The 24,194-nt window shown below is 44.7% G+C and overlaps 1 protein-coding gene across 3 annotated transcripts in view; it reads right to left on the minus strand.

Annotated features, from left to right (window-relative positions):
- The window catches only part of ADCY8 (adenylate cyclase 8), a 364,716-nt gene that overhangs the window by 179,969 nt on the left and 160,553 nt on the right, over nucleotides 1–24,194 (minus strand). For all 3 annotated transcript variants that reach the window (XM_077271241.1, XM_077271242.1, XM_077271243.1), the window contains exons 5-6: nucleotides 7,091–7,218; nucleotides 5,832–5,990 (exon numbers count right to left, since the gene is read on the minus strand). In XM_077271241.1, the coding sequence (XP_077127356.1) occupies nucleotides 5,832–5,990; nucleotides 7,091–7,218 (287 nt within the window). The remainder of the gene's footprint in view (nucleotides 1–5,831; nucleotides 5,991–7,090; nucleotides 7,219–24,194) is intronic.

Here is a 24,194-nt window from a genome sequence, read left to right on the forward strand (position 1 = left end):
ACCTTTTTTCACCTTTGACACTGCTAAGACTCTTACTGTCGCTCTTATTCATTCTCGTCTGGACTACTGCAACTCTCTTCTGATCGGTCTCCCTCTTACCAAACTTTCTCCTCTCCAATCCATCTTGAATGCGGCAGCCAGGGTCATATTTCTGTCCAGCCGCTTCATCGATGCCTCCATCTTGTGCCAGTCATTACACTGGCTACCCATTCGCTACAGGGTCCAGTATAAACTCATCTCTCTCACCCACAAAGCTCTCCACAGTTCTGCATCGACATATCTCCTCTCTCATCTCAGTCTATCGTCCTACACGTGCCCTCCGTTCTACAAATGACCTAAGACTAACATCCCCTGTAATCCAAACCACGCACCTCCGTCTTCAAGACTTCTCTCGTGCTGCGCCAGCTCTCTGGAATGCACTTCCCCAGATGATCAGACTGATACCTGGCCCCGACCTATTCAAGCGCACTTTAAAAACCCATCTCTTCAAACAAGCCTACTAGATCAACTACTCAGTAACCTAACTTTGCCCTGTTCCCTCCTTCCAAATATTACTCTGAATCTGCACCCTACTAATCATCTGTCTCCACACCCTCCATGCACATGATAACTGCACTTGATACTTGACTATTGCACTTAAACACACGGGCTGATGACCGGATCTTGCAGCTTTATATGAAAATCCCTATTTATTATAATTGCCAGACCTGAAATAACAAGCACTTTTCACCTATTGTGTCCCCCCATTTCCTTGTAGATTGTAAGCTTGCGAGCAGGGACCTCACTCCTAATGTCACTGTTTAAATTGTCTTAACTTGTATTGAATTTATTGTCTGTACATGTCTTCGCTAATTGTAAAGTGCCGCGGAATATGTTGGCGCTATATAAATAAAAATTATTATTATTATTATTATTATTATTATTAAGCACCTGCTGTTTTTGTGCCTCATCTGGAATTTGTAGCTATGCTCGTATCGATGGTTGTAAGAAAGGGATCATATAAGATTGTCCACGAAAAGAAGTAGACATCTTACTTTGGCTGGAAGATGGTCTTTCTTATGCAGATGTTATTGTTGCTTTATCACCTACCCTACGGACACAACCTTTTTTTCCCTTTCCAACACACCAATTCCCCTTTCCACCAGCAACAGGCCTTTTGCCACTAATTTTGGTGCTTTAATAATTGGCAATAGGGTTGAGCGAAACGGGTCGGCCATTTTCAGAAGTCGCCGACTTTTGGCAAAGTCGGGTTTCATGAAACCCGACCCGACCCCTGTGTGGGGTCGGCCATGAGGTCGGCGATCTTCTGAATCTGGTATCGGAATTCCGATACCGAGTTCCGATATGTTTGCGATATCGGAAATCGGTATCGGAATCCATATTTAAGTGTAAAATATAGAATCAAAATAAAAAATATTGATATACTCACCCTCGGACGCGCCCTGGTACTAACTGGCAGCCTTCCTTCCTAAGAATGAGCGCATGAATGACCTGCGGTGACGTCGCGGCTTGTGATTGGTCGCCTGAGCGGTCACATGGGCGGCCGCGACCAATCACAAGCCGTGACTTCATCTAAGGCCCTTCACGCGCTCATTCTTAGGAAGGAAGGCTGCCGGAAAGAAGCCGAGGGTGAGTATATTCCTATTAGGTATATACTCACCCTCGGACGCGCCCTGCTTCTTTCCGGCAGCCTTCCTTCTTAAGAATGAGCGCGTGAAGGGCCTTAGATGACGTCACGGCTTGTGATTGGTCGCGGCCGCCCATGTGACCGCTCATGGGACCAATCACAAGCCGTGACGTCACCGCAGGTCATGCACGCGCTCATTCTTAGGAAGGAAGGCTGCCAGTTAGTACCAGGGCGCGTCCGAGGGTGAGTATATCAATATTTTTTATTTTGATTCTTTATTTTACACTTAAATATGGATCCCAGGGCCTGAAGGAGAGTTTCCTCTCCTTCAGACCCTGGGAACCATAGTATCCCATTGCACTGCATTGGGTTTCGTGTTTCGGCCGACCCCGACCCCGACTTTTTTATAGGATCGGCCGATTTCACTCAACCCACTTTTGAGAAAGTCGGGTTTCGTGAAACCCGACCCGATCCTATAAAAATAAAAGTCGCTCAACCCTAATTGGCAACTCTGTATCTGTAGTTGTTGGCACAAAAAACGATGGATGGAAACCGAGCAGAACTGAGTGGCCAAACTGTAGTACTAGGCCCAAAATGATTTACTGGGTTAGATGCAGTAAAAATTGAGATACACAGGCGGTGTAGCTAGCTTCACAGGCGGGCTACTCAGATGACTATCAGACAATGCTACTAGCCCAAAAGGATTGGCTGAGCTAGATTACACCAAATGCTGTGACTAACACTTGCACAGCACTGGCTCAGACCTGCCTGGCAAACAGTGCTATGAACTGCTGTAACCTACCCTGAAAAGGGCTGATATTACAACTTGTCCTGACTCCAGACTCCCTAAACCTATCTCTCAGAAAATTCAGCCCCAAAAAAGACTCTTAGTCTGTATAGCGCCCACAGAAGCAGCGGTGCCGTCTAACACTAAGCTGCAGCAGTGAGGAAATGGTGGCGACGGGGCAAATGGCTGGTTCTCATTGGGCAAGGAGTGACATGTGACATACACAGCCAATGACACATGCCCTTGCTTGTCTGCATCACATGCACATTGCTGTGTGTGTGCGCACTGCTGATAGGCTGAGAGACTGCACCGCCCCTCTGTAAATGAGGGAAAGAAAAAAAAAATGGAGATCTGCGTTATTTCAGCACAGATCTATCCCCTGCCCACTATACACTGAAACAGTCCATTAACAATGATAAACAGTTTTAATGTGCAAATCAAGCTAGGCTTTTGGTGAACGAACAGTTATCGAACAGAAACTCGAACAGCCGAATTTTAAGCAAATTGTTCGGGTTCGTCGAACGACTCGAACACCGCCCAAAACAGCTCGAATTTGAAATTGGCGAACAGTTTGAGTCGAACACCGCTCATCTCTACTGTACAGTATAGTCCTCCATACAGTATTATGGGCAACACAGTCCTCCATACAGTAGTATGTGTACCACATAGACTTCTATACAGTATTATGGGCACCATATATTGCTCCATAAAGTATAATGGGCCCAACATAGTGCTCCCTACATTTCAATGGGCCCTATATAGTACTCCATACAGTATAATGGGCACCATATATTACTCTATACAGTATAATGGGCCCCATATATTACTCTATACAGTATAATGGGCCCCATATATTACTCTAGACAGTATAATGGGCCCCATATATTGCTCCATACTGTATAATGGGGCCCCTATATTGTTCCATGCAGTATAAAGGTCCCCATATAATGCTGCATACAGTATAATGAGCCCTGTATATTGTTCCATACAGTATCATGGCCCCATATTTTACTCCGTACAGTATATTGGCCCACATAGTGTTCCATAAAGTATAATAGGCCCCATATACTGCTCCATACAGTATAATGGGCCCTATGTCTTGCCCCTTACAATATAATTGGTCCCCTATATTGCTCCCTACAGAATAATGGGCCCATATATTGCTATATTCATAAAAAAATAAATCATCAAATACTCACCTCTCCATGTTCCCCGCTGCTCCTGTCTCTCCTACTCTGGTCTCGCGCTGTAGAGACGTGACACAGAGTCAGACGACGCTGAGGAGACCAGAGCAGCGGGGAATGAGGAGAAGTGAGTATTGGAAACAATTTAAGGGGGGGTGCCAGTGCTGGCATCAGACACCCCCGACTCACGGGCTCCATATCGCGCCGGTGTCCCCGACGGTGAGTGGGCCCCCCTGTCTGTCCATGGCACCGGGTTTCAGTATTAAATATTCATTGTGGTGTCTTTTACTCTTGGAGGAACTTGGAAAATGAACAACTTCTTGAACGAAATTATTGAATTTGGTTCCACTACTTCTTAGCTTCAACTAGATTTTAACATATATGAGGCTCCTGCTACATGTAGTTGTATCTGAGCAAAACTGAACTATTTGAGACGTGAACAATGCATCTGAAGTTTGTTTTTCACCTACATGGTTTCTCACATATACAGCACGTAAGGCCTGATGAATATCAATCAATTTTTGCAAATGAAAAATGATCACTGACATTTGAATGAGGCATTACAATGGTGGACATAGAGGATGGGGAGCAAAAATAAAAAATCATGAGCAACAGAAGTGTGACGCTGAGAACTTCTTACAGACAAGCTGTTAGTTGGGATAATCGAGGAGTCAGAGGTCAATAGCCATGAGGGTATGTCATAAACAGAGGGAAGAGACAAAGTTGTAGTCAGGTAACGGTCCGAGGTCAAAGTACCAGGATAGCGGATCAGAGCAAAGGTGATAAAAACAGACAGATGGCAGGAAAGAGGTCCAAGGTCCGGCAGCGATAGATCAATAAGCAAAATATAAGGTAAAGAGTAATCGAACAACACTTAGCTGAAGCTTCGGCTGACGGCTATCCGGGACTGCCAGCTCAGTTAAATACAGTAGCTGAGCAATAATGGAATCTGAAAGCACCTGACGAGAGCTCAGTACTTCCCAATCTCAGACTGGAAAACTGAGCTGTTAATCACTGCACAGACAGCTCAGCACACTCCTGCGCCAGACTGGTCAACTAAGCTGTCAATCACTGCACAGACAGCTCAGCACGCTCCTGCGCCAGACTGGAAAACTGAGCTGTCAATCACTGCACAGACAGCTCAGCACGCTCCTGCGCCAGACTGGTCATCTGAGCTGTCAATCACTGCACAGATAGCTCAGTACTCTTCTGCGCCAGACTAGTCAAATCAGCTGTCAATCACTGCACAGACAGCTCAGCAGGCTCCTGCGCCAGACTGGTCATCTGAGCTGTCAATCACTGGACAGACAGCTCAGCACGCTCCTGCGCCAGATTGGTCATCTGAGCTGCAATCACTGCACAGACAGCTCAGCACGCTCCTGCGCCAGACTGGAAAACTGAGCTGTCAATCACTGCACAGACAGCTCAGTACTCTTCTGCGCCAGACTGGTCATCTGAGCTGTCAATCACTGGACAGACAGCTCAGCACGCTCCTGCGCCAGACTGGTCAACTGAGTTGTCAATCACTGCACAGACAGCTCAGCACTGAGGGGTGAAATCATTACAAGAAGATTACATTTTCATGACTTGAGTGCATTTCAAGTTCTTTGCTTGCCAGCACTGTAGCTCCCATGGGGACAATATCCCTAGGCAAGTTCTCATCACTCCATTACCACAGGACCTTAACATCCAGGAATGGTCTGCCTCTTTCTGGAAGCCCCATGAAAGGAGAATGAAGGTTCACCCTTATCAAAATAAATGACAGAATAATATACTGAAAGAAGACGGATCACTTAGCAGATCTGAATGTAAGGCCGGCCATATACATTAGATGGCTGTTGATACTTTAACAGGTCCTTCAGCCAACAGCTATTTCAGCCGACTCTCCCATATACCGCAGTGTTCTCTATGAGAAAACCACCGATTGACACATCAGCCGGCGATTTATCTGCGGGAAAACAATGCAATCGGCAGTTCGAAGCTGGACTTGTCTAATCAACATCTCTTCCAATGATCAGTCGACCAGCGCTTCCATGCACATTAGACAATTGTTTGAACCCCTTGATATCGGCAAGTTCAGTTGCCATTAGTATAAGGTGTATGGTGGCCGTAACTCCCTGTACTCCCAGTAAAGGTTTATACTATCATTTGTCACACCAAGATGGTCCGGTGTTCCTATATTGCTAGGCTGATTAGATAACTCAAATAGAAGGTCTGATGATTCATCTCTTACCCTGGTATTCCGCCTGATTCCAACTTATTGGCAATATCCACATCCCAGGACCACACATCAAATTGCCATTTCCTAAGTCCCAGTACTCCGCATAAGACTGAACCGGAGTGAATTCCAATCCTCATGTCAATGTCATGTTTCGTTCTCGATCGTACATATCTGTAATCCAAGAGATTCGTTAAGAAAAGCATAAATAATCAACAATTAATCAAGTCATCAAAATTGTATTCCTCTACTGATTACCACCAAGCAAACCAAAGCTTTTTGAAAAGAGTTGCATCTATTTGTGATCCCAAGAACTAGATGTCTAGTTGGTAGGGTTGGCAGTTCCCACCATGTAACAATTGATTTAAAAACATCAAGGAAAAAAGGCAGCGTCTCAACTTTTTTTTTTTACTACTTTTCTTCCAGGAAATTGGAAGATCGATTGTTCCACTGTATATATGTGAGACCCTTGTAAAAACTATAGTTGAACACCTTCAAACTCAGGCGCTCATTCTCTCAAAAGTGCATAATCCAGTGAGAGACCCAATTTGGCTTCTTCTTCTGCCTAGCACAACGTGATCATTTTTACATACTCCAAATAGGTGCTCCATGACCCTCTACGAGATCTGGGACAGAGAACTCCTCCTGGGAGGTTCTTATAAAAACAAGAGGCAGTAGCGTGACTGCTCCTCTGTGCAGTCCTATATTAAAGTGCTAGAGTGTGATTTACTAAGAATATCAAGTCAACTTCAAGTTCTGTTACCAATAAGATCTCGGTATTTCTAGGTTTAACTATAGAGGTTGCACAGGTTGCAGTTGGACCTGGGCTTAAAAGACAACTTGGTTGCTTTCTAGTAAAATGTTTTATCTTTCCCAGTGTTTTATTTCCCAGCTACACTGCTCAGTACTCCTGTATAATGTGCTCCATGATGCTATTACTTCTGAAAATGTGATACAAGAGAGCAGGAAACCCTCATATCTGTGTATGCTCTGCATGGGCGGCATCATATCAGCTTGTGTGCACCCACTAGCTCAGAGACAACTGGAAAGTAGAGACAGAGCCTCCGGAGGCAAAAAGTATAGGTCATATAATGGCCACATATAGTGTTATTCCTCATGTACACACACAAGGACAGCTTATTCTGATACATTACCGTACAAAGTAAGATAATATCGCCGACCTACGGGACAGACTTGTTTCCAAACGTTATAGTTTTGAGCTCAAAAAACAAATTTCACCCCATGCCCAAAGAAAGTAAGAAATGAACAATTACCTAATAGTCTTGATCATGCTGAGTCCCATTTCAACGCAGCAATGTGCGTGGTCTTGACGCGGCTCCGGAAGGCCAGACACACAATAATAGCAATCACCCAGGATCTTAATTCTAAGGCAGTGATGTTCCTAAAATAGACGAGAAAATAAAAAAAGTGATACTGTCATGAAATAACGGCACAAGTACCAACATAGGTGCGCACATGCGACTACATAAATTATTCCAGGACTTATTCTGCATATTACATGAATAGCTCATAATATATTCTATGCTTAAAACCCATTTGTTGTAAAATAAAAAGTTTATTTCTATATATATTTTTTTCTACTGTGATAAAAAAAACTTAGGCAGGGGTGAAGCTTTTGGCACCGCCTCCGAGGAGCTGACAGAAGGGACTAAAAGCTAAAAAAACAATCTACAGAGCTGTTTATGGTAAAAAAAAACATCGGGATGCAATGCTCTACATAGTCCTGTGACTTGTTCCATGAGCTGATATATGGAGGTGCGAGGAGTTGTAAACCCTCTTATCGGAAACTGATGGTTTATTTCCTAAGGATAAAAAAGTCCTACAATTTATATATATATATATATATATATATATATATATATATATATATATATATATACAAAAAAAAACAATAGAAAAGATCCAATACCGAATCTATAACCACCAACAAATTTTATTTTGTAATTCGATATAGAAATGTAAAAAAAATGTGACTAAACTGAGGGTAGACGTCATATGGAAACAAGGAAAAGAGCATTCAAGAAGTTCAGATCTTTTGACATCAGCCACAAACCATCAATCATCCATCCGCATTGTGCAGTTTTTGCGGCATATGCATGAATGGAGTTAGTATAATATGGCACCACTCTGGTAGAATAACATATAGTTGAAAAAAAACAAAAAGATCTGTATTGTTCTGCATTATTCAGCTTGGAATCCCCCTGATAAAGCGTTGCAAAAGCACCTTATAAAATTAACATAATACACGGCAATGTCCCATTCGGAAGCCATGATGCAGTTAAAAGAAGTGACATGCTCATTCGTTCAGATGCCGTCTCCTATCTATACTTCACAGTATAAAGGAAAATATGTCAATGGCGGAGCTGCCACAAGAACGATGGCAAAGCCGTTGGCGAAACCTCCTCAGAGAAAAGACCTGAGCTGCTTCATCTGGGAAAATTCAGTGGTCGCGCCGGTGTCTAAAGTGTGCCATATGCACTTAGCCTAAAAAGCAATGTCTGCACTGACTCTAAGCTGCTGAGGGGGGACAATGTGCTAAGAGCGCACTGTCACTATATCCCACTATTGCTGGTGCGTGTCGGCCGCCATGTGACTGAATGTCTGCGATTTACCATGTCGGCGGTCTCCTGTCGAGTAGAATCCCGCGCATCTCTCATTCCTTTCTTATTGAGAGAAGACAGACGAGACTAGTCGGCATGTGACCGGTATGTAAATGGCGTACATGTGGTCACATGACCTGCGACTCTCACCAGCAATACCGGTATATCGTGACAGTGTGCGCATCTCACACTGTCCTGATTCAGCAGTCTGCTGTGACAAGGAGTCACTGCAGACTTTGCTTCTTAGACCAGACAACCACTTTAGAGGGGTAGTCCCATCTTCAAAAGCCTATCCCAATATGTAGTAGGTGTAATAATAATATTAGCAAATACCTCCAATTAGAAATGTAATATAGTTTTTCTGATTTGTTATGTCTCTTAACTCATGTGCAGGCAATGCAGGACCTTAGGTATCCATGGTTACGACCACTGGCAACTAGATAACTGTCAGTGGTCGTAACCATGGATAGCTAAGGTCTTGCAATGCCTGCACATGAGGAAAGAGACATAACAAATCAGAAAAATAGGTATTAAGCTTACCGTTAATTATGTTTCCAGGAGTCCATCCTGACAGCACTATGGAGGACGTCCTCCTCCCCCTTGCTGGGACAGGAAACACACGAGAGTTTAAAAGGTCCGGTCCCACCCCCATTCCTCAGTGTTGTAACAAGAACCGCCTCAAGGGAGATGCAAAAAAATAATATTTAATAGTAAAGAACATAACCACATATATTATGAACATATTACATCATATGTTAGAAACATACTACGGACATGTCAGGCTCATGTTAACAAACATAGTTATATTAACAGGGAGGGAATTACCCGTGCTGTCAGGATGGACTCCTGGAAACATAATTAACGGTAAGCTTAATACCTATTTTCCAGGACGTCATCCTGACAGCACTATGGAGAGTACCAAAGCACCTCCTCAGGGTGGGATTACCGCTTGGAGAACTTTTCTCCCGAATGCAGTATGTTGACCGGACAAAACATCAAGTTTATAATGTTTGCAAAAGGTATTCGCACTAGCCCATGTAGCGGCCTTACAAATCTGCTCTAGAGAGGCGCCCGCCCTCTCAGCCCAAGAAGTAGCCATCCCTCTAGTGGAGTGCGCATGAAGACCTTTTGGAGGAGGGATGCCCTCTGACTGATAAGCCTCAGAGATCACCGAAGTGATCCAGCGAGCAATGGAGGCCTTAGAGGCCTTTTTTCCCTTATTTTTACCGGCGAACAAAATAAACAGGTTTGGGTCGATGCGCCATGGGTTGGTGGCTGACAGATAGTCAATGACCGCCTGTCTGACATCCAAGGAATGCAGAGCTTCCTCTTTAGAATTGGAAGGGTTACAGCAAAAGGATGGTAACACTATCTCCTGATTCTTATTTTTTAGAGTACCCACTTTTGGAACAAATGAAGGATCTAGTTTGAGGACCACACTATCATCTCTAATTTGAAGGTACGGGTCCCGAGTGCACAGGGCTTGAATTTCCCCCACCCTCTTAGCCGTGGTGATCGCCACTAGGAATGCCGTTTTACGTGTCAGGGTTGAAATGGACATGTTATCTGCCGAGGCGTAATTATTTTTGCAGAGGAATCTCAGGACAAGGTTAAGGTCCCATGGAGGAGATAATTGTCTGATAGTGGGACGCAACCTCTGGGTGGCTCTGATAAACCTAACTATCCAAGGGTGTGTTGCCAGGGGATAGTCTAGAAAGGAGCTAAGTGCTGAGATCTGCACCTTCAATGTACTCGGCCTAAGCCCTTTATCAAACCCAGCTTGCAGAAAATCCAGAATTCTGGGTAAGTCGGGAGTGCCTGCTGCAACCTCGGACCTGCCACCCTCTAGACAGAAACGCCTCCAAATCTTCAGGTAGATTGCTGACGTGACTGGCTTCCTGCTAGCCTTGATAGTGGATATGACCTGGTCAGACAAGCCTCTTGCCTTCAAGATGTTCCTTTCAGGATCCAGGCTGAGAGATGTAGCTTCTCTGGGTCCGGATGGTACACTGGGCCCTGGTGGATTACATCTGGTCTGTGAGGGAGCTCCACTGGACTTTCTATCGCCAGGTCTACCAGCAGGGAGAACCAACTCCTTCTTGGCCAGTATGGAACTATCAACATCACTCGGGCCTGTTCTTCCTTGATTTTCCTGAGAACAGCCGGGATTAGAGCTAGAGGAGGGAAAGCATACGAGAGGGGCTCCGTCCACCTCTGGCTTAAGCCATCTATCCCTTCCGGCAGATCTAGAGGGTTCAGCGAGAAGAACCTTGAGACCTTCGAGTTTCTCCTGTTTGCGAAGAGGTCTATACTGGGAGTGCCCCAACGCCGGCACAGCTCCTGAAAGATGTCCTGGTTGAGTTCCCACTCTGTTGCAAACACTCTTCTTCTGCTCAGGTAATCCGCTACAACGTTCTGGGAGCCCTCTAGGTGGATTGCCGAGATGGAAAGGATCGACCTCTCTGCCCAGCGAAATATTCTCCCTGCCAGCTCTTGGAGAAGATGGTGTCTTGGGCCTCCTTGGTGTTTTAGGAAGGAGACAGTTGTCACATTGTCGGACAATACTCTGACGTGACGATTCTCCAGAATGCAATGATTCCTTCTCAGGGCTTCCCAGACGGCATACAGCTCTCTGAAGTTGGATGAGTTGCGAGCGACGTCTGGAGGCCACCTTCCCTGGAGGATCCTTCCTTCTAAGTGAGCTCCCCAGCCCCAGGCGCTGGCGTCTGTAGTAACTACTACGTAAGGGTCGGTAGTCCATAGTACTCCTGTTCTTAGCTTCTCCGGGTCTGTCCACCACAGGAGGGATCTTCGTACCGGATCTGGTAGACGTAAAGTATTGTCTAGAGAAGACTGACGACGGTCCCACTTGGAGAGGATTAGGCTCTGTAGAGATCTTGAGTGGAACTGTGCCCATCTTACGCATGGTATGCATGCCGTCATTAGGCCAAGCACTCTCATAGCCATCCTTATCGAGACTCTGCGTTCTAGTAGGAGTCTGATCTGAATCTGAATTGCCTCCAGCTTGGATTCGGGTAGTAAGGATATTCTGTTTGCAGAATCTAGACAGACACCCAGGAAGACCTTCTTGTGCTCCGGAATTAGGTCTGATTTTTGCCAGTTTATAATCCATCCCAAGTGCTCCAATACCGCGATGGTTCGGTTCCTGTGGTCCAACAGGATATCTGGTGTTCTTGCTATCAGGAGAAAGTCGTCGAGATACGGGACTATAACAATCCCCTGATTTCATAGGAACGCTACAATCTCCGACACCAGCTTTGTAAATACACGAGGTGCTGAGGCAAGACCAAACGGCAGGCACTGAAACTGGTAGTGACAGGTCCCGGACGGCAGGACCACCGCGAACCTCAGAAGCCTCTGAGATAGATGGTGGACAGGAACCTGATAATAGGCACTCTTCAAATCGAGAGTGCACATTACCGCGTTCTGATCTATAAGGAGGATTGCAGAACGGATGGACTCCATACGAAACCTCTTGTACCTGACCCAGGCATTTAGAGGTTTCAGGTTTACGATTGTGCGTGAGTCGCCGGATGGTTTTGTTATGGAGAACAGGGAAGAGTAGTGTCCCTGGCCTAGCTCTAGCGGTGGTACTGGTATTATAACTCTTGAGGACAGCATGTCCATTAAGTCTTTTAGCATGGGAGAGTCCTGCATAACCACCGTGGGTACGATGTACCTGTCTGGAGGAGGGGAGTAGAACTCTATACTGTAGCCCTCTGATACAGTGCGGAGGACCCATTGATTCTGCGTGACTCTGCTCCAGTTTACCGCGAAATGGCGAAGCCTTCCCCCTATAAGAGTGGCGTCATTGTGATTTGGACTTAGAGGAGGGGCTGAAGAAGAAACTCCTGTTCTTACTGCTGTGACCGCGGGAACCCCTATTAAAGCCTCTATTGGACCTTCCCCCTCGGAAGTCGGACCTGTAGTCGGACTGTCTCCTAAAGGGAAACCCTCTCCGAAAGGACTGAGGCCTCTTAGGCTTGTCCTCTGGGAACCCTTTTTTCTTGTCCGAAGCCGACTCTAATATAGTGTCGAGGGAAGGACCAAACACCCTTGCGCCTGAGAAGGGGATTGAACACAATTTTGTCTTGGACGCATTATCACCCGACCAAGACCTTAGCCAGACTGCCCTTCTAGCCGCATTAGACAATGAACCATTTCTGGCTGAAAATCTTACAGACTCAGCCGTCATGTCAGATAGAAAGGCAGTAGCCGATCTCATTATTGGGAGAGAGTTTAGGATCTCTGATCTTGGGGTCTTATTAGAGAGGTGCTCCTCTAATTGACCCATCCAGAGGTGCATAGACCTGGCAACCGAGGTAGCTGCGATGTTGGTCTTAATTAGAGCCGCAGAAGACTCCCAGGCTCTTTTTAGCAATATATCCGCCTTTCTGTCCATTGGATCGCGCAAGCTTGATGAGTCCTCGAAAGGAATAGCAGTCTTTTTTGCGACCTTCGCCACCGGGACATCCACCTTGGGTATCTCATCCCAAAGTTTCACGTCATCCGGCTCGAAGGGTAGGCGTGCCTTAAATTCTTTAGACAGAGTCAGCCGACGTTCTGCCTCCTTCCATTCTTCAAGCACCATAGCCTTGATATGTTCACTAACTGGGAAGACGGTCTGCCGACGCGACATAAGTCCCCCAAACATCAGGTCCTGCCTGGATTGCGGCTTAGATGCCTCCTCTACTTGCATGGTGCACCTTACAGCCTGCACCAGCTCGTTTGTGTCCTCCGCCTGGAAAAGGTACTTCCTTTGATGGTCCTGGCTTCCAGATAGAAGCTCGCCCTCTTCCTCAGAGATAGGCTCTTCAGAATCGGACCTGTCGTCCGAACTATAATCCACCTCCCGTCTGGCCCTTTTCCTGCTGGGCATAGGGCTGGACTTTTCCGTCAAGGTGGCCAGAGATGCTTGGACCTCTTCTCTTATTAAGGACCTCATCTCGGACAATAGGGAGGGCTGCTCATCTCTCATAACCTTAGATGTGCAGTCTGCACATAAGGTTTTGCCATGAGTGTCCGGAAGCTTTGTACTGCATATCGGACATCTACTGGACTTTGCTGAAGCCTTCCCAGATTTCTTAGCTTGACCAGGGGGGACCGCTGAAGTTCCCTTATCCCCATCCTCAGGTGGCATGCTTTCCATAGCTCCGGAGTACTGGTGCTCCTTGCGGCTTGTCGGCGTCTGAGCGCTGTAGTTCCTGAGCTGTTGGCTGGAGCGCACGCCTCCCCTGTATTCTCCGGCGTTACCGGAAGTGCCGGCAACGAATGGCGCAAACCGGAAGTGACGCGGTCCCCGGAACTTCCGTTGGAAGAGTCAGAGCCCGGCGTTCACGCCGCATGGAGGCTGCTGACCTCGGAGACCGCGTCCGCAGCCGAGAGCCCCCCCACCGGGAGGAGCGGCCGCTGGTCTTTGGGACCGAGGGACCCCCCTCTGGAGGGTTTCGGCCCTGAGCCTCTTGACAGGGGGAAGGATCTGGACGAGCCGCACGATCCCCCTGAGCTCCGGTAAGCAGCGCAGCTTTCTCTCATGTGTCCCTTGCAGGGACAGGAAAAACACTGAGGAATGGGGGTGGGACCGGACCTTTTAAACTCTCGTGTGTTTCCTGTCCCAGCAAGGGGGAGGAGGACGTCCTCCATAGTGCTGTCAGGATGACGTCCTGGAAAACTATATTACATTTCTAATTGGAGGTATTTGCTAATATTATTATTGTTATTACACCTACTGGGATAGGACCTTGAAGCTGTCCTTGTTGCCCATACCAATGAATAATTTCCTAAAATGCTTAGGTAAAATTAAAGCTGAGCTCCGATTGGTTGTCATGGGCAACAAAGACATATTTATTTTTCCTTTTAGAGACTTTTGAGTAATCTGTAAGGTTTTAATGATAGCATCTTGATTTTGGGGACTGTGGTAATTCTAACAACGCCCCATCACTAATCAAGAAGTGATGGCATATCTCAGACATTTAGGTGAAAACCCCTTTAGTATGGATCTGGTTCCCTTTTAGCTACTATGCCAGTCCCCAACAAGGACGTCATAATAGTGGGTACAAGGGTTGCCGGTGGGCCCTGGAGCCTAAGCAACGTGGGAGATTTTGCAGTAGGCCCACAAGCTTCATGTTATACCACCGTCTTGGTTTTGGAACATAGCTGTGTAGAACTTCACCATTAACTTACGTTTGTAGGTTGGACACTAATGTTAGTTGATAAGACTTGGCTCGGCTCTTAATGAGCTTGACATCAAATCCCGAAATATTTCACTGGTTTCTGTCCACAATTATACAATTATAGGCTTTAGGTCTCCGAGAGGTGACAGGCCAACATTGGAGATTAATGTGAGGGTTTCGATAAAGGGGTATTCCCATCTCCAAGATCCTATTCCAATATGATGTGGAAGTATAATAATAATAATATTTGAAAATATCTTCAATTAGAAATGTAGTATAGTTCCTCTGATTAGCTATGTCGCTTACCCCATGTGAAGGGCATTGCATTAGCGGACCACTCATGTAGTAACAGTTAGTTGTTAATGGGCCTAACCATTGATAACTGTCACTACATGAGTGGCCCTAACAATAGAAATTGCAAAAAAAAAAAACATCCAAGAGCTACAGCTCAGACTCTATAGGCTACAGCATGTTAAATGTTAAAGTTCACCACAGTTCAATTATGAAAAGACTGAACAATTATGGCTTGTCTGGAAGGGTTGATGATAAAAAAAAACACCCCTCTTCTTTCTAAAAATGATATAGCACAATGGCTAAAGTTAAAAAAGCGGCGTCTGAACAAACAAGACTTCTGGAACAATGTCCTTAGAACAGATGAGATCAAAGTGGAGATGTTTGGTCATAATTTTGTCTGCTATGTTTGGTGAAATCACACAATCAGCCCATACCGACTGTCAGGTATGGTGATGGATGGGTGATGATTTGGTCTTATTTTGTAGCTCAGGACCTAGGCACCTTGCAGGCATTGAATCCATCATGAACTCCTCAGTATAGCAAAGTATTCTATAGTCAAACGTGAGGCCAACTATCCAAGTGCTAAATCTTGTCCGAAACCGGGTCATGTAACAGAACAATGATCTCAAGCACTTGAACAAATCTATATTAAAATGTCTGGAAAAGCAAAGAATCAAGGGGATGCAATGGCCCAGACATGTCCGGACCTTTACCCTATATAAATGTTGTGGCGGAGTCTTAAGATCTGCTCATAAATGAATGCCCACAAGTCTCAAGGAACTTAATCAATGTTGCAAACAAGAGTTGGCCAAAATTCCTCCAGAATGGAGGGAGAGACTGATATAATCATATAAACAAACATTACTTTCATTTATCGCTGTTAAAGGTAGTACTACAAGCTACTGATTTATGGGGTGTACTTACTTTTTCACACGCTGCTTTTTTTTCCAGCAACCATTTTAATAACATTGTATTTCCCGATGACACTTCTCTCCTACAGATCATTACATTGTAATATTTAAAAAAAAATAATGAGAAGCGCACGAACCCATACAGCGATGAATCCATTTCAGCTGTGACTGATCAGCTTAATGATGCCATTCGGCAGGAATATATTATTTATGCGCAGCAATGAAAAGATAAACAGTGATTCTCTATACGTGATGACCGCAGTCGAGGGAGACGTCTGTAATGATACCAGTAAATTGACTACCAGAGTCTCAATGTGCAAAAAACCATTAGGAGAAGTATTTGTTCTGTGGAAAACAAACTTATTTAACTAAAACGGATCCTAATTAGGAAAGCTTCATTAATAACGTTAGAAAAACAAAAATGTAATTCCTTCTGTTACTTTAATTCCTCGCCTGGTTTGTGTTCTGGACAGACTAATTATTTCCAGGCAATTGATAAAAGAAAATTATAACAAATAAGAAAAAAAGTCATCAAAGGGGTATACCATCTAGGACATTTAATGAGGTTCTCCGCTCCTGTGAGATATGGGAAAATGATATCTAATTGATATAATTTTGATATCGGATGGAATTCTCCATTACATACAGTTTGGCTCAAAAATACTAGCTCCAAACTCAGCCCCCACCTTTGACATTCCCCCCAGGCCAAAAGGGAAGTCAAATACACATCAAACAATGGGACCTCATTATCCAGCGAAGGCACTTCAATGGACAGGGCAGACCAATGGCTTTTTTTTTTATTAGCTCAAGCAAATAGGCCTTTGAAACTCTCTCCAGGGGGGCCAAAAGGCATAGACCCGTGTCCCTCAGCACCAAGTCCAGCAATTATCACAGGGGTGTGAACTCTTGTGCAGATACCAGCCAACTGACTTCCTTTATTGGACTCAGGCTGACACACAGACATATTGGCAATGTACATCCCAGGCTCAACAGCACAAGGCTCTGAGATATTGAATCTAGAAAATGACCTATAATATAATCATAACATAATCAGAATGTGCATTCCTTTCCCCACAAGACTATCCCAAGCAGCCACCTCTAGAATCCTGCGTTATTGAGTTATAAAGCATAGTTACCAGGAATTAAATACGATAGCCGTACTTGGTCTCCCTGCGCAGATAAAATCTAGCAGAACCCAGTGGCACCGCTGCCATCCCATTTAGAGCTTCAGGCGGAAAGTTATGGGCATCCACGGTTCTGGCTTGAAAACCATGCTCTCAGATATGGGAGGAGAGAGGCTGCACAGCCCAGGGGTTGGCGCAGCGAGTGGGAGGGAGCAGCCTAGGGGATAATAGGCAGCTCCTCATTTTGGACTCAGTTTTTCTACTGGCAGGAGGCCAGTTAGCTGAATCAGACAGAGAATTATGTAACAAAGATTTGAACCTGTGATTGATTAGCGCCTCCCTGTGGTCACATGTTACATAACACGGTAATTGTAACCTATCTGTATCTTACCCTTGTACTACCTTCCTGACTGTATACTTGTATATTTGTTCTTGTACATATATACCTGTATCTTTCTAGTGCCCCTTTTGGCGATTAAATATAAAATTAATCTTGGGCTGCACTTTTATCTAGATTCACGAATCCCCATGTCCACACACTCGGTTGGTTATTATACGCTACCTGGGGTTGGTTTCTGACCCGATATAAGCCTGTTGTTTTATCTAACGAGGCACTGGTGGCAGCATACCATATTGTGTTAATGAGGAATTCTGACAGTGATGGTCGGGAGGTTTATATATATATATCCCCAGCCTGGACTGGTGATATATATCCCCCCTCACTGGGAGAGCCTCAATAACTCTTACCTACTGTATATGGGAAGCCTTTCCAGCAACTATTTGCCCTCAGTGCAGTTCCCTGACTGAACTGGGGTAAGTAGTGGCACCAGAGAGCTGATCCCTGGGTCATACTCTCCCCTCCCCAGAGGTGAGTGAAGTCGACATATCTTCCCCTGTTCTATCCGTCACAGCTCCAAATCATTAACGTGCAAGAGTTTGTTTCTGCTTCAGTGTTGCACGTCCAACGATCTCTGCTGGGCCAACAGCAGTGACATCACCAACCACAACTGACCTAACTGAAACGACAACAGGATGCAGAATCAGGAGTGGCCAATCAGCTTCCTCATCGATTGTAAATCACACTTCTCATTTGGGTACATCACAGTCCTCATTTTTTGAAAAAAAAGAGTTTTCCTGACATCAACCCTTCCAGACAAGCCATACTTGTTCAGTATATTTCTATTTGCACCATCATGAACTTGAACTTTTAACATTCTGTGGCCTTTAGAGTCTTAGCTGTAGCTCTTGGATTTTTAGAGTGACATCGCTGGTGCAACGATCCCAGGGAGTAGACAGCAAGTTTGAGTATGCCTTCTTTTATTGTTTTAACACTATAGCTCCCATCTGGCACAGATAACATTTAGGTAGAGAACCCCTTTACAGCACATGAATGGAATAAATATGTTTCCCAACCCCTGAGACGTGCATCTATCTCGAGAACAGAGCCCTGGGTCCCAATGAATGTGTAGCTCATGGGTCTCATTGCAAAATCTCCAACTATCAAGGTTCTTTAATAGTATTTATCATCTTATATTGAGAAAGGGAACTTTAGAGCCCTCTGGGCTTCAGGTCCCTAGTGCAACTGCAACCCCTGCACCCACTGTAGTTACATCCTAGAGAGGGCTATGTAGGCATAGCAACTTTTCCTTTATTGGCAGCGCATGCGTTTCTTTCTATGGAGTTCTGCAATGTTCGGAGCGCTCAAAGAAATGATTGGAGAGATGTGCAACCTCTCCATTCCTGGAAATGAATGAGCAACTTTCTAGGAAATTCTGCAATTTTCTGGGCACTCATACAAATGAATGGAGACATACACGCATGTGCTTCCACCTCTTCATTCCTGGTAGTATGTCCCTGGGAAGTGTTCACAAGATTGATGTAGGTCTCAGTGGTGGGATCTAAGCAGGTAAAAGTTTGCCCAATTTATAAGCTAAATACCTCAGTTTTATAGGTATAATCTATATAGCAGTAATGCAGTTTGCATTTCATATTATTCAATGGTTGCACATATCTTAGAGCACACAAAAGCATACCTTGTTGTGACTGGTGGGCACAAACGAAATGGCCAGTTTGTGCTCTAAGTACCTCAATATTTATAAATTGGTCCTGCTCTTCCCTTATATATATTGACGTCGGCTGACACTTGGTAAGGTTTATATACTACTGATAGGACCATCCCGACATGGCACACCTTGTAGTGGTGTGATGGTTTTTACCCTTTTTTTTAATCAAAATAGTGTTAATCTTGTCCCCTATGTTATTTCCATGTACTATTACTGTTTACTACTGTATAATGTACATGCTCATTTTGGTGTTTTTGTCCACCTTTCTTGAGCTTGTGTTCCACCACATTGCATACTTTTACCTACTAAGATTGAAATTATCTGGAATCATTGGCTTCTTCCAGCTAGTAGCATAAGTGTCCCCCTGGAAGACCTGCAGTTAGACAGTCATGTTGGGTCTTCTTTAGAGATGATGAGATTTGTGTCCCACATTAAATGGATTTAGTTTCCTTTTGTGCTGAAGAGGTTAACGAATGTTTCAATGCAGATAAGAAATAGGCAGCTCCATTTCAGCTGCTTCTGATTTGGTCAATGCCTCTTTATAAAAACTGATTAGACCTTCCTGTCCCTGCCAGTGAAAGATTTGTCTTCCTGTGCTATGTGCTAAAGCTAAGAAGATGGAGTATAGTTGTTGTAGAGGTATTTTGTGGTTAGCTGTAGCATGCGTGTGTTTATCTCCTGGTCCCGGTTCCCATTTAGTTTATTCCTCCCTGTCCCTCTCCTCCCTATTATTGATTTGTGATTTTGTATGATAGAGGTTTTTGGGAATCCTTGTTTTGTCTTTGTGTCTTGTTTACCTTACATTTCTGTCCCATGCCGCATGAGGTGGGCGAGGGGACAAATCAGGGTTTAACAGGAGCATAGAGCATAGAGCATAGTAAGGTGGGAGACTCGAGCCTCTCTAACTTCAAGAGTACCCCAGGGACAAGGATAGTTAGAGTCCCAGTTCCTTACCAAAGACCGTCACAGAGTTTTAATAAGAGAATGGGAATAAGTAGGACTTGGTCCCCCTCTTTCCTATTGCACAGGCTAACTATGTTCATAATTGGTGGTCCGTACAGAACTGAGCTCATGTAATTAGTGAACATCTGGGGTTTTCTTTCTAGGGACACCCCTGTAATAGTGCATGTGAAAATGGTATGTCATAGCCACGAAACATCAAGAAGCAGTAAAAAAAACCCCCTATAATTGTGTATAAATCTGCACGGTGAAGAACGTGGGAGTAAATTATGCCGTTATTGTGTAACATTCAAGACTAGGATTAGTTTCGATGTGAGTGATGAATGATATGTAGTGATTCGTCAGGTGACGGGTGTCAAAATAGAAGTGGCAAATCTATGGGCTGCAAACAAGCGCAGGTCCCCGTGGAGGACTGGGTAACTAGTTTATGATAAAGCAGCAGGGATGAGTCACTTACTAATATGTTAAAACCAGGATTGTTTTGCATGTAAGTAAATGTCAAGTTGACAGTTTACACAGACGCATAGTTGAAGGATGGGTGATAAAAAGTCAGCCAGTTTCTCCAGGCAGATAGAAGATCACACACAAATCTCTTATTAACTTGTGCCAACCAGACAGCTGATGTGGGCAGAATGTGGGGGCGCTGACAGCAAGAACAGCATCTGACGCAGGCACCAATGCTACTATATATACACACACATAAAGCACGGAAAGGAAGCGTAAGCGTGTCAAGCTTAGAACAACAAACTAGGTCATCACTATAATGGCGCAGTTATGTGCCATATCGTTCCTATAGATGGTGACAGGCAAACATACCAGGGGTGGGAAAACGAAAAAGAAAAAACTTCGATATATCTACTTGACTAGTTTTAGCCTAAATTAAAGCTCATTATTCCATGGAAAACCTTTCACTCGCCATTGGATCGTAGTGATTTCCCGTAATGCTCTTAAATTGCTTCTACACGGCAATTATTGGCAAGACAAGGGGAATTATGTTCTCACGTTTACCCAAGTATCGTCTGCAGCATTACAATCATCTGTAGACCATCTCTGGCCAAACTGGTATCTGACCACTGTATGGTCACTATAAGGCGGTATCAAGGGGTATATCAATGCTTCTACGATGGCGCTTGTAATACTTATTTCCTCCAAATGTTATCAGTGCCAGATTTAGAAGGATAAAGGCACCAGACGAAAAACTGGTGAAGGCCAAGCTTAAACAAGATGGTCTGTGTTTTCTGGAGAGGTATAGGTTCTAAATTACAAGTGAATGCTAGGATTGTAAGAAGGAAAAGCAGATAGATAGATAGATAGATAGATAGATAGATAGATAGATAGATAGGTGTGATGCTAGTCACTTCTCACGACTTAAGCCATGAGTCAGAGTGGTCAGGGAGTCCAAGGTCAGAAGCCAGGAGGATATGTTATAAACAGAAGGAAGAGACAAAAGTGTAGTCAGGTAACGTTCTGAGGTCAGAATACCGGGAGGATAACGGATCAGAGCTGAAGGGGCTAAACAGGCAGATGGTCAGAATGAAGTCCAAGGTCAGGCAACAGATCAAGCAAACAGAACTCAAGGCACAGGGAGCACAAAGCACAAACCTCACAAGATGAATGTACATCTGGCAGTGGTCTGGGAGAAGCTACTCAGTTAAGTAGGCATGGCCATTACCCTAGATAGTGAACACCTGAGACAGCCGACATCTCCCAGTCACAGATTGGCTAGTTGAGCTGTCAATCAACACACCAACAGCTTAGCACGCCTCTGAACCACACTGGATGGTCATGCTGTCAATCAAAGTATTGACAGCTTCAGCACGCCCCAGTACCGGATTGGATGGCTGAGCTGTCAGTAACTGCATCCCAGACATCCTGAGGGGTGGAACCATGACAGTAACCCTCTTCTAGGGGGGCCACCGGACCCCCAGGCTTCCCAGGAAAGTTTAGATGGAAGGCCCTGACTAACCGATTGGCCTTCACATCTCAAGCAAGTACCCAGGATCTCTCCTCTGGTCCGCATCCCCTCCAGTGGATGAGGTACTGGAGGGAATTACAGACCCTCTGAGAATCTACAACCCTCTGAACCTCATACTCCAGGCCACCGTCAACTGAAAACGGAGGAGGTGAGGATGAGGGAGACAATGCAGAAGGGACAGACTCCTTTAATAGGGATTTATGGAATACATTAGGGATGCGAAGGGATGGAGGAAGCTTTAACCTAAATGCCACAGGAATGACCACCACTAGGATCTCATATGGACCAATTAACTTTGGACCCAACTTTGCTGACAGCACTTTAAGTTTAATGTTCCTAGACGACAACCAAACCTTATCCCCAATCTTAAAAACAGGACCCACAAAACGTCTATCGGCCTTACGTTTTTGTCGAATCTGAGCAGTCCCAATACTCTTTTGAACCTCCCTCCAGACATCACCAAGTCTCTGCACGGTGACCTCCACCCCAGGGCATTCAAACTAATCCTAGAAAATTCGCCAAAACGGGGATGAAAACCATAACTACGGAAGAATGGTGAGGTTTCGGTAGATCGATTTACTTGACTGTTGAAAGCAAACTCAGCGAGAGGTAAAAATAAAGACCAGTCTTCCTGTCGTGCTGCCACAAAGCACCTTAAAATCTGTTCCAAAGATTGATATGTCCTCTCAGTCTGACCATTGGTTTCAGGGTGATAAGCAGATGAAAATGACAAGTCAATGCCTAGTTTGTTGCAAACAGCTCTCCAAAATCTAGAGACAAATTGTACTCTCCTATCAGACACAATGTTCAGAGGGATTCTATGTAACCTTACAATATGAGAAATAAACAACCTGAAGAGTGTCTCTGCATTAGGTAATCCTGACAAAGGAACAAAATGAGCTTGCTTGCTGAATCGATCAACTACCACCCAGATAGCAGTCTTCCCATCAGACATAGGCAAATCTGTAATGAAATCCATAGACAATTGAGTCCATGGGCTTTCTGGAATAGGTAATGGAGCCAATTCCCTAGCCGGCCGGCCATGACTGGTTTTGGCACGTGCGCAGACTTCACAAGCAGATACAAAATCTTTAATATCCTTATGCATGGATGGCCACCAAAAAAGTCTATTGATGGCTTTCCTTGTGGCAGTAACCCCAGGATGGCCACTTAAAACGGAAACATGAAATTCCTGTAACACCCGCAACCTTAGGTACACAGGCACAAATAATTTGGACCCTGGGGGAGTAGAAGGAGCCAATGACTGGGATTTACCAATCTCCTCTTCCAGGTCCGAGGTTACCATAGACACCACAATACCCTGAGGAATAATGGAGGATGAAGGTTCTGGAGGAGAAATGGAATCTAGACTACGAGATAAAGCATCAGCTTTCACATTCTTAGACCCTGGCCTGAATGTAATAGAAAAATTAAATCGAGAGAAAAACAAGGGCCATCTGGCCTGTCTAGGAGTTAGCCTTTTAGCTGATTCAATGTAAGCTAAATTCTTGTGATCCGTGATCACCGTAACTGGATGAACTGCCACCTCCAAAAAATGCCTCCAAAAATGCCAATTTAATGGGAAGAAACTGCCGATTCCCAACATCATAATTTCTCTCTGCCGGTGAAAATTTTTTAGAAAGAAAAGCACATGGATGCATGTTAATCAGAGTTTTGGGCCCCTGCGATAAGACTGCCCCCACTCCGATCTCCAAAGCATCCACCTCCACAATGAACGGTTGTTGGAGATCAGGTTGGGTCAGAATGGGTGTGGACACAAAACACATTTAATCTTTCAAAAGCCCTGATAGCCCCCGGGGACCAAACCTTGAGATTCACCCCCTTACATGTAAGGTCAGTAAGTGGTTTAGCAATTTGTGAAAACCCCTTGATAAATTTTCTATAATAGTTGGAGAATCCCAGAAAATGCTGCAAAGCCTTAAGATCATGAGGTTGAACCCAATCAATTATGGCCTGCACCTTCCCGGGTCCATCTTAAACCCTTCTGCTGACAAAATAAACCCCAAGAAAGAGATTTCCTGAATAGAAAAAAACTGATTTCTCTAATTTAGCAAACAGAGAGTTCTCCCTCAATCTCTGTAACACCACACGGACATGTTCCTGGTGAGCGTCCAAGTCTGGTGAGAAAATTAGAATGTCATCGAGGTATACTACAACAAATCTTCCAATGCAATTAGAGAAAATATAATTCATAAAATTCTTAAACACAGCAGGT

The sequence above is a fragment of the Ranitomeya variabilis genome, chromosome 6 (genome assembly GCF_051348905.1).
Source record: "Ranitomeya variabilis isolate aRanVar5 chromosome 6, aRanVar5.hap1, whole genome shotgun sequence".
In the NCBI taxonomy this organism is placed as follows: domain Eukaryota; kingdom Metazoa; phylum Chordata; class Amphibia; order Anura; family Dendrobatidae; genus Ranitomeya; species Ranitomeya variabilis.